The sequence below is a fragment of the Astatotilapia calliptera genome, chromosome 10, assembly GCF_900246225.1.
Source record: "Astatotilapia calliptera chromosome 10, fAstCal1.2, whole genome shotgun sequence".
In the NCBI taxonomy this organism is placed as follows: Eukaryota; Metazoa; Chordata; class Actinopteri; order Cichliformes; family Cichlidae; genus Astatotilapia; species Astatotilapia calliptera.
This window is the reverse complement of record NC_039311.1, coordinates 29,222,444-29,236,028: the sequence shown is the minus strand read 5'-3', so window position 1 is coordinate 29,236,028 and position 13,585 is coordinate 29,222,444. Positions and strand designations below refer to the sequence as shown.

The following is a 13,585-nucleotide window of genomic DNA, read 5'->3' as shown; positions in this document are numbered from 1 at the left end:
GGATGTTAACTGAACCTAAACCCAAACCTTAGATGGGTTACAAGTTGGCATCCTAACATCCACCAGCTAACAAAAAGCACCAACAACAGCTGTATATAAAAGACCGTAGTTGTTTCTGGATCTATAAAAATTAAGCTAAATTAAATTCATAGTTATAAAACAGGAGACCACTATAACTGTAAATGGATCTATAATTGCAATAAACACTGCTGTTGAGTGTATCGTCTCAATCAGGAGTTTAAAGTCTGCAAAATGTTCATTTTAGAAATTATGGTAACATTTAGAGCTTAAAAGCACGATAAAGCAGAATGTGGGAGATAAACAACTATTAAGTGATGTCACTGTGCGTATATAACTGTTTTTATTTTAGATATAAAATGAACAGATAAATGTAACTGTTCTGGCAGGAGGGTCCGTTTAAAATGTTTGACGAAACAGATTTTAAACACACACAATGAACACTTGACTCCTGTGTGGCTGATGAGAGTTTAACATTTATTCAGGAAATTCAGGAAAACTTCTTTGAACCATTAATTGGTAAAAAACAAAACAAAAAACCAAACAAACATTACTTCAGTCACTACTACAGAGTCACACGTACATACAGAGGAGGTTCGGTTCTGATGCTTCGGTCTGGAGGAAGATTCAAAGGGTCACACTTTAAACACAAAGCACTTGTGAACATAAAAATAACAGCAAAAAAACAAAAAAATAGTTACACATCTAACAACAGTGTGGCGTTTGCTTTTGTGTCCAGGGTTGTTCACACAGGACCAAAAGGAAACAACATGTGACTAAACACCACAGCAGAGTTACAGGTGGCAGATGACATGGACTTTGAACTTTCCACTTCATGAAATCGTCCACTGCTGTGTTACAAAACACGCCAAATCTATTCCCAACAAAGGGACCGTTTCCACTTCATAACAAGAGTGCATCATCAGTAACTCCAACCAGGATCTACCTTTTCATTTAGCGGTGGAACTACAGCGCCCAGTATTTTCTAAGAAGCATAGCATGCATCATCCTGCAGAGACTTTGCATATAACATCGATAATTACCAGTAAGCTAGCATTGTAGGACCACTAAGAGAAGTAAAATAAAACCTTGCATTACATTTACTTCCTTGTATATTAAGGCCTTTTAGAGATGAAGAACATTTGTTTGCACACTGTTGCAACTGGGGAGAACACCCCCCCCAACAAAAAAAACTGCCAAAAGCAGAAAGAGCATCGGTGAAGGTTTCTGCAGGATGCTCACTGGGCACACATCAGCTAATAAGCACTAACTACAAACAGGAATTCTTCCCATCGTTTAGCTTTTCTTCCTAAATTTACTAAGATAGTTTTTTCTCATACCCAAAAAGGGAATAAAATCTTTTGCAAAAGAGGAAGTGGAAAAAAAACAAGCAAACTTCAATCTATACATTAAATATCCCACAAAACAAAACAAAAACCATTTTCTGCAAAAGAAATAACTGGAACGTTTGAGGAGCCTGACAATTTTCCTGAGACAAAACTTGTTACAATATAATTAGAGAATCGTTGTCTGTTTATTTTGTCTGATACTGAACTGCACCCGAGAAATTTATTATTTATTCATCCCAAAATGGAAGAAAAATATTTTAGTGACAGGCAGAACATATCAGAGGAAGCTTTAGCATCGTTACCCTGGAGGGCTGCGTGACAGTAGAGGGTCTGGGGTTGAGTTAGAAGTTATGATGAGGATAAAGTGCGTTAGTATATGATACTTATAAACTTGGATCGCAACCATCTTCAGTTTCAGCTTCAGCTTCACCAACATAAGCTCCTCACTTCATTGTGGGGTGATTCATGCTGACCTGGTTGGTCAATGCGTTTGATTTTACATCCAAGAAACACTGAATATGCATCACGGTTTTCTTTTTTGTTTTTCAAATGTATATACCATGTTTGTTTTTAAATGGGAAAGATGGTGGACAGCACAGTGGTTATCTTAAGTGGTTAGAGCTGCTTTTAAAAGGTCCCATGAAATAGTTTAAGTTCCACAGTTGATATTTCAAAAATATTTACATAAAGCTGCTCACCCCCAAATCTATGGAGGAATGGGAAAAGTCATTACCAGCATAATTTCAGGTCAGAGACGTTTAAGCCTTTGGATAACGGGGGGTGGGGGGGGATGGGGGGGGGGGGGGGGATCTAAATTGAAACATGATTGCAAGAGTTCTTCTCTGGCAGGTCAGATGATAATCAGTCAGTTAGTCAGATTTACTGGTTCACTTTTATTTTGAGGCAAAACCACAAGCTTGGATTAACTGACCAAAAACCAGATTATTACAGTAATTAAAGGTCAAACGTGATTAGGAGGTCTGTCTGTAAATTGTGATGTTTGACCGTCAGTTTGGGTGCTTAGCTTACAGCTCAGCCACCCTGCCACCTAAATTAGACTAAGTGGAGGTTTGTTTACAACGTTCTCCATCAAACTCCTGTGTGGCAAATAGTGTTGCACTTGCAGATCCAAGGCAGGTACTTGGTGGGTTAAATTATGGCTTAACGACAGAAATTTATACAGGACTGTTTAGGCAGTGCAAAATCTGTTGGATTTATATTTGGAAGAGTAACCGGACCTCGTTAATAACCTAAATACGGTAACATTTGAAAAGATTTGGACTTAAAAAAAGAAAACAAGGAGAACTGGAATACACTGAACTAAGCACGAGGACGTCATCATTTCATGGGACCTGTGGTGTCTGTGCGTCAGGCAGCTTGCGTTCTCAGAAGCCGGAGGGCGTCAGGATGTTCATATCTCTCGGTTTGAGCTTGTGTGTTCGGGTTCCATGCCGCCGACCCTCCACCGTGGGAATCTCCATTGTTGGTGGAGACACCTTCTGAATGGAAGCGCTGTCGGCCAGTCGAGCCTGCGTCTTCATCACCTCCATCGGGGTCGGCTTCTGAGCGCCACGGTACGCCTGCAGAGCAAAGCCTGCTGGGAAAAAAAGATGATAATACAACTTGCAAGAGGCTCAGAAGGTGGTTGATATAAAGTGACAATATTTTAAAAATTAAAAAATAAAAATCAATACATTTTAAACATTTTACAACATGTGTCCATAAATAACGGTTTCTTTTTAAATTATTATCTCTTTGAATTCATTGTCAGAGCCAATTAATAAAAATAAATAATTCCCATTATAACACAGACACACAACCCACACCACCAAAACCCCCAAAATAAAACAAACACACCCAAAACTACTTCTCCATCTTCAAGAAAACCCCCTCAGCCTAATTTAATCTCTTACCCCCCCCCCCCCAAAAAAAACAAAAAATAACAATAGTAGTAATAATAATAATAATAAAGAATCTGATTCTCCCACCACACTATAAATATAAAGCAGCTGTCTGTTTTTTTGTTTTTTTTAACAAACTCTATAAAAGTTGTGAAATTCTGAAAGAAACGTCTTTTGAAAGAAAAAAAATTCTTTAAGCTGTAAAAAATCTCATTCACTCAGGTCCCTGCAAACATTACTTTTCTCGGGTTACCTACCGAAAGTCATCCTGGGAAGAAGATTTTAAAAGTCTCTGATTCAAACTGAACATCCCACATGTAAAGACCTAAACGCAGTTTCTCAAAAGTCATCGGTGAGCTGTAGTTTTATATCAATGCGATGAAGAAATCTCAGCTCGCCATTGTTAAAAGTCAATGACTGATCAGTCTCTCAGGGTTGTCAGCCCTGAATGTTGTTCAGTGTTTACTGTCAGTCTGAAGTTCATTCAATCACCCATTAACCCCACTCCTGGACTGAACTGGTCATATGGGCCTTTGTTCTTCCATAGTGAGGGGTTATTTTAGTTTCTTACCGCAGCGCTTCATGTTTGTACTCTTTATTTTGTTTATTGAATTGAACACGTCTCATGGGAATTCTGAGGAGAACCTTTTTCGAGTTTTGTTTACACAAGACAAGCAAACAGTCAAGTCATTTCCACAGGCTTCAAACTGAGGCTGTGCTGTTACCTGCAGTTGTGGAGTCTGATCCCAGGTCAGAGGTCGACTTATGGACAGGTGGTCGCGGTCCGAAGACACCCCATCGTTCCACTACACCTCCTCCTCCTCCTCCCCCGACGTCTACTCCAGCCATGTCCAAACTGCTGTTGGAGGAGGAGGCAATACTGAGCTCTGAACTCGAACTGCCGAACCAGCCTCTTCACAAACACACAAAGTGTAAACACGGTTAGGTTTTTAGCATTTATCACATTGTTGGGTTTAGATGGGCAGGCTGATAACCTGAGGACACTGAGTGTAAGTGTGTGGTTGTACCTGCGCTGTGATTTAGGGGAGCTGTGTGGTGTGTTGGATGGAGTGGAGTGGGCGGAGGAGCTCTGGCGCTCTTCCTTGGCCTCCATGCTCTGGATCTGGAGTTTCTACAATAGAAATAACAAAACACACTGTAAACCTTTGACCTCTGTGAAAATGTAACAGTTACTTTACTCACTTTGAAACAAACATGCTGCTTGCAGGGCAAATGCTTTTATTTGTATTGTATTTATTTTTATACCAGGGACAACACATAAATAACACTGCATTTAAACAAAAATGCAACCGACACAGTATATGTAGGACTTCTAGCCACAGCTAATTTGCAGACTATGACCCTGGTTAGGCTTTTTAAGGATTTGTAATAACAAGCAACTAAGGCAGAACACCCTGAAGCACGGGAAATTGAAGAGAAAGAGGAAGTGTTTGAAACAGCAGTTCCTCCAAAGGCAACGTCAGGTCATCATTGGATCCTTGCTAAATCCAGAATCAATATTTAAAATCCTCCTCCTCACATATAAGTACTTGAATAATCCTTCCCCATCTTATCTTAAAGACCTTGTAGTACAGCATCACTCCAACAGAGCACTTCTCTACAGTGTTTAAAAGTAGAATGGGAGGCAGAGCCTTCAGCTATTAGGCCTTCTATTCTGAGGAAACGGCTCCCAGTTTAATTTGGGAAACAAACACCTTCTCTACTTTTAAGATAAGGCTTTTGTTAAAGCATATAGTTGGGGCTGGATCCAGTGACCCTGAATCCTGTCTTAGTGACGCTGCAATAGGTCTAGGCTGAAAGAGGTTTCCCATGATGCACTTCACTCGCCTCTTTCACTCACTAAGTGTTTATACACCTCTCTGCATTTAATGATTAGTGATTATTAATTTCCACTTCACTCCTACAGTGTCACTTTTGTCCCGTCTTCCTCCCATCATTCCCAACTGGTCGTGGCAGATTGCTGCCACTCTCCGAGCTTGGTTCTGCAGGAGTTTTTTTCCTGTTAAAAGGGAGTTTTTCCTTCCCACTGTTGCCAACTGCTTGCTCATAGTGGGTTGTCTGATTGTTGAGGTTGTCCTCTCTGTTATTGTAACAATATAAAGCACCTTGAGGTGACTGTTGTTTTAATGTGGCATTATATAAAAAAAATTAAATAGAAGTTTTATTGTTATTTTCTTCCAAATATTATGGTCTCCTGCACGTGTGCATGCGCATTGGCTTCCTTTGTTAGTTTTCGGTTCCCTGCTGGGTATCATCTATGTGCAGTCTATTGTAATATCATTCTAAAAACAGCTGGAGCCCTTTGATAATAAACTCCCACTAAAACAGTAGAACTGGTGAGCCAAACAAGAATTAAATGATACAGCCTAAAACCAGTAACAACAGGTGCAGCAGCTTACTTCTGATGATCACGAATGGAGCATTGGATACGGCCATAAATGATTTTTTTTTGGTTTAATGCATATTTGCTGATGACTGGCACTGGTCTTTTCTCAGTGGGAATTTATGGATTCTGTTCCACATTGCACATTTAATTGGTGGAAACAGTTATGCGAGCAATCTCGTTAGCCATCAACCAGGTTGGTGGCATAAAGTAAAAATTCAATTCAAGGCTGATTTAGCAACCATGAAAAATAATCAGCTGCATTTTGGGTGCACACGGAATACACGTGTGTCTGACCTGGATTGTTTCGGGCACGCGATGGTGATGTCTCGTTTCCTCAGCAGTGAGGCCTTTGTGGGGTGTGTAGCCGGTGTCAGAGAGCCCTGCCGTCTGCTCAAACTTATATACGCTATCCTGAGTTTGCTCTGAAACAGAGAAAAGCAGTTTGATTCTAATGTGAATGCATTTTCATGCACAATTATTATAAATTCAAACAATGAGTAAACAAGCTACTTTGTACCAGAACTTTTTCTGTAAGTTTGCACATTTTCTTCTTCCAAATTAATCCTAAAGTATTTAATTAAATTACATTGTCTGTACCACTTCGTCCAGTCCATGATGTAAAATTATTTCTGCTATAGTATTTGATCAAACTTGTCAAGAACACTCACTCAGATAAATGCACCCTTAATACAGAATATCATCATTAACAGGAGTAACATACTGTTGATGAGAGAATTCATGATGATGGAAGAAGCCTTGGTTTTCACCACAGCTTGTGGTCTAGAGGCTCCAGTGTCCTGCGCTGCAGACTGACTCGCATCACTCTCATCCTCCTGGTGAGAAAACATCATCAGCACCCACGCACTGAAAATATGGGCAGTTTAATAGTAAAGCAGCGTGTGTCACCTCAGCCAGGTGTGTGAACTTCCTTTCGGGTATGATTGGTCGTTTCCACAGGTTGTTGATACTGATGTCATGAGGCGGTGTGGACATGGGGGCCTCCAGATTATCGTCATAGCTGATGGCACGCCGGGTCATTCCGACAGGAAGCTTCATCCCACCCATCCCAGATCCCTCGATGGCTGCAAACACAAAAAATAATCCCAATGGGGACTAAACACCAGCTCTCCCTCGTCTAGTGCAGTCTCCAAAATCATTCTGAGATGCGTTTTAGCAGGATTTCCCACATTCACTGCTTGAGATTGTGGTTCAATCTTCATATTGTGTCAGACTGTAGCCCTGAAGCTTACCTACAGGTTCATGACAATGCATGTCCCCTACATGGTCAGTTCAGACATAAGCTGACCTTTTACCTGCTCAGAACACGTCGTGTTAGACTGTGCAGTTGTGGAAACGCCACAGCTAATTATCTATCATGTACCCTGCCTTCTGCCCTCTCCACCATGCCTAAAACACATGGATTATTTAAAATACTATAAATATTGCTAAGGCAGAAAATCCTGCTGTGTGAGAAAAGACACCTGTGGATACACCCTGACCCAATTCTCCCAATCCCCCCCCCCCCAAAAAAAAAACCAAACAAAAAACAAACCCAAAAAACATGTTTGGTATATAAACCTTAGAACAGTGCGTATTTATAGGTTTTCTAATGTTTACATCATATTGATTGACTGTTGAGAAATATCTGCTACTGCTGGAAGTTCCAGTTTCAGGCAAATGTTGTGATAAGCATCTGTTTTGTTAATGTTCGTGTCAGGAACAATAATAAACCATAGTACATACAGATATTAATAGTTGATGAACGTGTGTGATTCAGCGTGGGACTCACTATAAATGTGTTAACTTGAAATCTGCTCAGCTGCGTTTGGTGGGGAAGACAAAACAATGTGTGCAATCCTTTTATATGTGAACAGGAAAATGCTGAACTTTTTGCACATTAACATGCAACTGAGAATTAATCATACAGCATCCTGGCAGTTACCCTATTCACTTCATCCCAGTGATGTGAAATGAGTGGGGAAACTATTTTGGACCTACAGAAGTTACAGTCTATTACATCAATTTACTAATAAATCAGTATCTCAGTATATTTGTATATGTGTCTGTTCTTTGCCTACTTCGACAATCATTTAGCTTATCAGCTTCAGATAGAGAATGTGGTTGCCGAGGGGGGCTGAGAATGGTTGTTTGGATGAGCTGCTGTAAGCTGTTCTGTTACCAGAGATATCTGGAGAGCAACTGCTCAATGCACCACTCTGTGTGCAGGGCATTGACTCCCAAACTGTAGGGTGGGCGTGAAGCCACTGTGAGTGCCTTCATATGGACAATGAAGTGGAAAACATGGAAGTGAAACAAAGGCAAATTATTTGATCATTTTTTAATTCTCTCCCTGTAAGGATGAGAGATGCCAAAATTATGCAATTTTTCTCAGCAATATGCTGCAAAGACAAGCGTGCTGATTAGATATTCAACTTCATTTTATTCAATTAAGCATCTGTGAAGTATGGTTTGCTGCTACAAATCGAAGCTTAAAATATGCCACATTTCTCCCCAAGTTTCATTTATTCTGCATGACTCATTTATAAAAAATATCATGCTTTAAACTAAACTCTGTAGAAAAACAAAAACAACTCCTGATCTCTTAACCACAACTAAGAAACCATGACTGGCAACAGTCACATGCCAACAATTTGCATTGGGAGGAAAACTTGAACATATGCAAAAAATAAAATAATGAAACAAAGCTCAAAAACTGTATAAAGAGGAGAAAGTTACGAACGGGTTGTTAAAATGTAACTTTCAGGAGCAATGACGTCAGAAAGCCCGTCATTACCCGCAGCAATTTTCACACCTTAAAAAAAACGAAAAAAACAAACAAAAACAAAACACTTTCGTAAACATAGTTAATGTTTGCAAAGAAAAGGTAAAAAAGGTATAAACTCAAATCCATGTCCTCTCTTAAACCTGACCTTGTTGAATTACAGTGGGGCAAAAAAGTATTTAGTCAGCCACCGATTGTGCAAGTTCCCCCACTTAAAATGATGACAGAGGTCAGTAATTTGCACCAGAGGTACACTTCAACTGTGAGAGACAGAATGTGAAAAAAAAAAAATCCATGAATTCACATGGTAGGATTTGTAAAGAATTTATTCGCAAATCAGGGTGGAAAATAAGTATTTGGTCACCTCAAACAAGGAAAATCTCTGGCTCTCACAGACCTGTAACGTCTTCTGTAAGAAGCTTTTCTGTCCCCCACTCGTTACCTGTATGAATGGCACCTGTTTGAACTCATCATCTGTATAAAAGACACCTGTCCACAGCCTCAAACAGTCAGACTCCAAACTCCGCCATGGCCAAGACCAAAGAGCTTTCGAAGGACACCAGGAAAAGTATTGTAGACCTGCACCAGACTGGGAAGAGTGAATCTACAATAGGCAAGCAGCTTGGTGTGAAAACATCAACTGTGGGAGCAATCATCAGAAAATGGAAGACATACAAGACCACTGATAATCTCCCTCGATCTGGGGCTCCACGCAAGATCTCATCCCGTGGGGTCAAAATGATCATGAGAACGGTGAGCAAAGATCCCAGAACCACACGGGGGGACCTGGTGAATGACCTGCAGAGAGCTGGGACCAAAGTAACAAAGGTCACCATCAGTAACACACTACAACGGCAGGGAATCAAATCCCGCAGTGCCAGACGTGTTCCGCTGCTGAAGCCAGTGCATGTCCAGGCCCGTCTGAAGTTTGCCAGAGAGCACATGGATGATACAGCAGAGGATTGGGAGAATGTCATGTGGTCAGATGAAACCAAAGTAGAACTTTTTGGTATAAACTCAACTCGTCGTGTTTGGAGGAAGAAGAATACTGAGTTGCATCCCAAGAACACCATACCTACTGTGAAGCATGGGGGTGGAAACATCATGCTATGGGGCTGTTTTTCTGCCAAGGGGACAGGACGACTGATCCGTGTTAAGGACAGAATGAATGGGGCCATGTATCGTGAGATTTTGAGCCAAAACCTCCTTCCATCAGTGAGAACTTTGAAGATGAAACGAGGCTGGGTCTTCCAACATGACAATGATCCAAAACACACCGCCCGGGCAACAAAGGAGTGGCTCCGTAAGAAGCATTTGAAAGTCCTGGAGTGGCCTAGCCAGTCTCCAGACCTCAACCCCATAGAAAATCTGTGGCGGGAGTTGAAAGTCCGTGTTGCTCGGCGACAGCCCCAAAACATCACTGCTCTCGAGAAGATCTGCATGGAGGAATGGGCCAAAATACCAGCTACTGTGTGTGCAAACCTGGTAAAGACCTATAGTAAACGTTTGACCTCTGTTATTGCCAACAAAGGTTATGTTACAAAGTATTGAGTTGTATTTTTGTTATTGACCAAATACTTATTTTCCACCCTGATTTATGAATAAATTCTTTACAAATCCTACCATGTGGATTCATGGATTTTTTTTTCACATTCTGTCTCTCACAGTTGAAGTGTACCTCTGGTGCAAATTACTGACCTCTGTCATCATTTTAGGTGGGGGAACTTGCAAAATCGGTGGCTGACTAAATACTTTTTTGCCCCACTGTAAATCCACCTGACACTTTTGCACTTAAGCAACAACTGAAAATTAAATTTAAAAGCATAATTTAAAATATATAAAGTCTAAAAATATTAAGCCAGCACTGACTTTTTGTTTTGACCCGGACCCAAATGACAGTCTCCCGTGTTAAAAAGGGTCCATTCATCCACCGCAGCCTGCTCCTTACACTGCTTCTCTTTATATCAGCTCACCTGACTTCTGAAGGCAAAACTTCAGAAGAACGCCCCCCACCCCACAAACATCAACCATGTGTTAGAAAGCTTTTTCAAGTTTTCCTTTTGGTAAAAAGCCTCGAAGATAATCATCGGTAACATGTTAAAAAAATAAATAAATAAAAGGGTTGTGTCATCTGTGGACACAAAATATTGCATTACACACCCACAATTACCACTTGCGACACTAGTTTTAACGTTTTTAAGGTTATGACATCTCAACTATGTGGCTGGTATGATATGTAGCGCTGATCCTGGAACAATATTAATCATCCAGTTGCAGGAACAACACAAACATGGGGAAATCCAGTATGTCATACTGGCACCATGAGAACTAAACCGTAAACCTAAATGTAAGGCTAAGGGTAAGTCCAAAAAAAAAAAAAAAAAGAGTCTAACTTTTAACTTTGTCTAACTGACAAATGGCTTCATTCATGTTGCTTGGACAAAGCTTGTTCAACCACCTTTCAAGCAGGAAAAAAATGATTCATGTAGCCAACAACTGCAGGTGTCCTCTTATCAAAACAGCAACTTCATGATTGCCTGCATGTTACACATCTAGAGGAAATATACTTGTAGCTAGAAGTATTAAAACAAGGCTTACACTCTTCCCAAACAGGCAACAATACAACGAAATAAAAGCCTTATTCAGATGCTTCTACATAGCTGCAAGCGCACTATTCTTTCTGCATACATGAACAGAATGGCCCAAATCTAACAATGGAAAACTAGTCCTGACTGAAATTTGAATACTCCTGTCATAGGAATTACTCACCTGGTAAATCTCCAGAACCAGACATGGTTGGAGTAAAGATGAGGAACAAGTTAGACCAGAATAGGACCTAAAAAAGAAGAAAGGAGATTCAACATGTGTTTTTTCCATAAATATTTACCCCCCTCTGATTAAAACAGCAACTCATAAACAAAGAGTAGAACAGTGGTTGACAGGCTCCTACCTTCCCGTTTTGCTGCACTGGTGTAAACTAGGTGGTTTGGTGGGTTTTGTTATGATGGTTGGTGAGACACACAGAAACGCCTCTGGCAATGCATTGTGGGAGAGCAGCAAGGCCAGCAGAGCAACTACAGAGACACCAGAGTTCAAAAGGTCAGCTGTGAGAAATTTCAGTTTGAAGGCAAACCCTTGTTACACTAAATTGAGAGGTTGAACATCCTTCGTCGAATACGACAACAATACTTTATGAAACTGTAATGTTGTAAAAAATGTATTTTAAGGCATGAAAGAGCGCAAAACCAACTATAATCTCAAAGTGAAAGAGAAACATCTAGTGCTACCGAGAAAGATAGTGAAATGAATGAGCACAGACCATTATCCTGTTCTGTAACACTGACATAGCCACCGCTTGCCTGCAGGATTATTCCAGAGGATGATTGCAGACAGGCTGCATTACATAATCCCTGCTGCAGCAGCAAGGTGCATGCAACACCGGTAATGACCACTTCAAAATAAAAGCTTAGATTTCAATCAGGCACACGCTGAAGGTTTCCTTAAACACATATTTCCTACCACATGGAACAAAAACATGCACGCCATACCCTCCAACACTGTAAACACGACGGCTGGGAGGATGCAGAGGTGACTGACTGGTGATCTTGGAAATAAACAAACTGCGACCTCTTCCGGGACAATTTCTCAAACTATCATGCAGAAATTTATCTGTCTAAGAATTTCAATCACAGGGTGAATTAAAAGAAGCTTAAAGCAGATATATGGAGAAATCGTCACAGGGTTAGCCGTAATAAAGGCCACTGCCCCTGCACACGCAGAACTCCACTGAGGAAATTCGTATTTTATAGTCTAATGTTATAAAGGTAACCGCCCCATGCCTGTACAATTGCTTTTGGGATAACATATTATCATGATTTTAAATTCAGAAGCTAATGAGCCAATAGCATGCCATGAGATTCCTGCACGCCGATAATGTGCAGGTCAAAGAGAATAGATAGGTCTATAACAATTTAGCACAGCTTCACTAAAACTGGTGCAGTTTGGCACGTTTTAAACCTTCCCGAATTTGAGAGTGGTTGTTACATATTCACAAAAAGCCTAGCACTGAGTTTTTCACGTTTACAAAACAAACCAAAACCTGCCGCATAGTTCAGTTATTTATTTTCTGAGTGGAGTCTGGCGGAACGAGATAGCGGAACCAGTCTGAGCTGGACAAAAAGACACAAAACAGCTGACGACTGACGGTATTTTAAAACGGTTTTATCAGCAAAGTTAGCATTGCTTTGTTTGCCTTTTCTTACCGGAGGTAATGACGGCTTCAAAGTGACGATTGAAATATGGATGACCCTCCAATGTCGACCAGCGCGCGAAGAGAACAACAGACTTGTTGGGTAGCAGCCATTATTGGGTTCGATAAATAACAGCCGCTTCCTTGACGGTTCCCTTTGCTTGTTCTCGCGCATTCTCATCTCATCGCGAGAATTGGCCATCACACGTGTGCCTTTCCGTACTTGAGAGGACACTGTCACAGTCATTGGGTGTAACGCAGTACCTGTAACAGTACCGGTAACTACAAATAAAAACAATTTCTACTTCAAAAATCTTTTTTTTTCTTTGTTATGTTTTATTAAAATAACCTCTTATATTTTGGAGATTAAATATGCAATAAAAATCCTAATAATAATAATTATCTCAGAAAAGTGTTGCCTGCCCACCTCTCCCATAAAGGGAATTTATACATACAACAACAACAACAACAACAACAACAATAATAATAATAATAATAATAATAATAATAATAATAATAATAACAACATTTATTCAAATAAATATCTTGAAGTTGCACAGTAAATATAACTTACAGGATATATTACACCAAAAAAAAAAAAAAAAAAGTCCAAAAGCTACATCTCAGACTCTACAGGTTTCAGTTAGCATGCTAAATGTTAATGAGAGGGGAATTAGAAAAATACTAAACAAGTATGGTTTGTTTGGGAAGGTTTCAAGGAGAAATCCTCTTCTTTCTCTCAAACTACAACAAAAACAACAACAACAACATGGCAGCACAACTTAGGTTTCCAAAGTTACATGTGAGCAAACCACAAGACTTGTGTGACCAGACCAAAGTGGAGATGATTGGCTACTGTCTTAATTCAGTAAGCCAGCA

The 13,585-nt window shown here is 40.2% G+C and overlaps 1 protein-coding gene across 3 annotated transcripts; it reads right to left on the bottom strand.

Annotated features, from left to right (window-relative positions):
• Nucleotides 1-474: 474 nt before the first annotated feature.
• LOC113030702 (putative monooxygenase p33MONOX) lies at nt 475-12,890 on the bottom strand. Of its 3 annotated transcripts, none has more exons than XM_026182367.1 (9): nt 12,720-12,890; nt 11,408-11,531; nt 11,227-11,293; nt 6,582-6,757; nt 6,397-6,508; nt 5,970-6,097; nt 4,297-4,400; nt 3,994-4,181; nt 475-2,961 (listed from the first exon to the last, which is right to left on the bottom strand). In XM_026182367.1, the coding sequence occupies exons 3-9, from the start codon at nt 11,249-11,251 to the stop codon at nt 2,753-2,755; spliced, it is 942 nt and encodes a 313-aa protein (XP_026038152.1). In that variant the 5' UTR covers nt 11,252-11,293; nt 11,408-11,531; nt 12,720-12,890; the 3' UTR covers nt 475-2,752. The 3 variants fall into 3 exon arrangements, with proteins under 3 accessions (XP_026038152.1, XP_026038150.1, XP_026038151.1); XM_026182365.1 differs by having other exon boundaries at nt 475-2,964; nt 12,720-12,889; XM_026182366.1 differs by lacking the exon at nt 12,720-12,890 and adding an exon at nt 11,777-11,860 and having other exon boundaries at nt 475-2,964.
• Between the last annotated feature and the right edge of the window lie 695 nt (nt 12,891-13,585).

Coding starts and splice junctions, on each gene's coding strand:
- LOC113030702 (XM_026182365.1), bottom strand. CDS start 11,251: ATGTCTGGTTCTGGAGATTTACCAG. Junction 6,509..6,581: donor AGTTCACACACCTGGCTGAG/GTGACACACGCT, acceptor TTTTCTCACCAG/GAGGATGAGAGTGATGCGAG. Junction 6,098..6,396: donor CATGAATTCTCTCATCAACA/GTATGTTACTCC, acceptor TCTCTGTTTCAG/AGCAAACTCAGGATAGCGTA.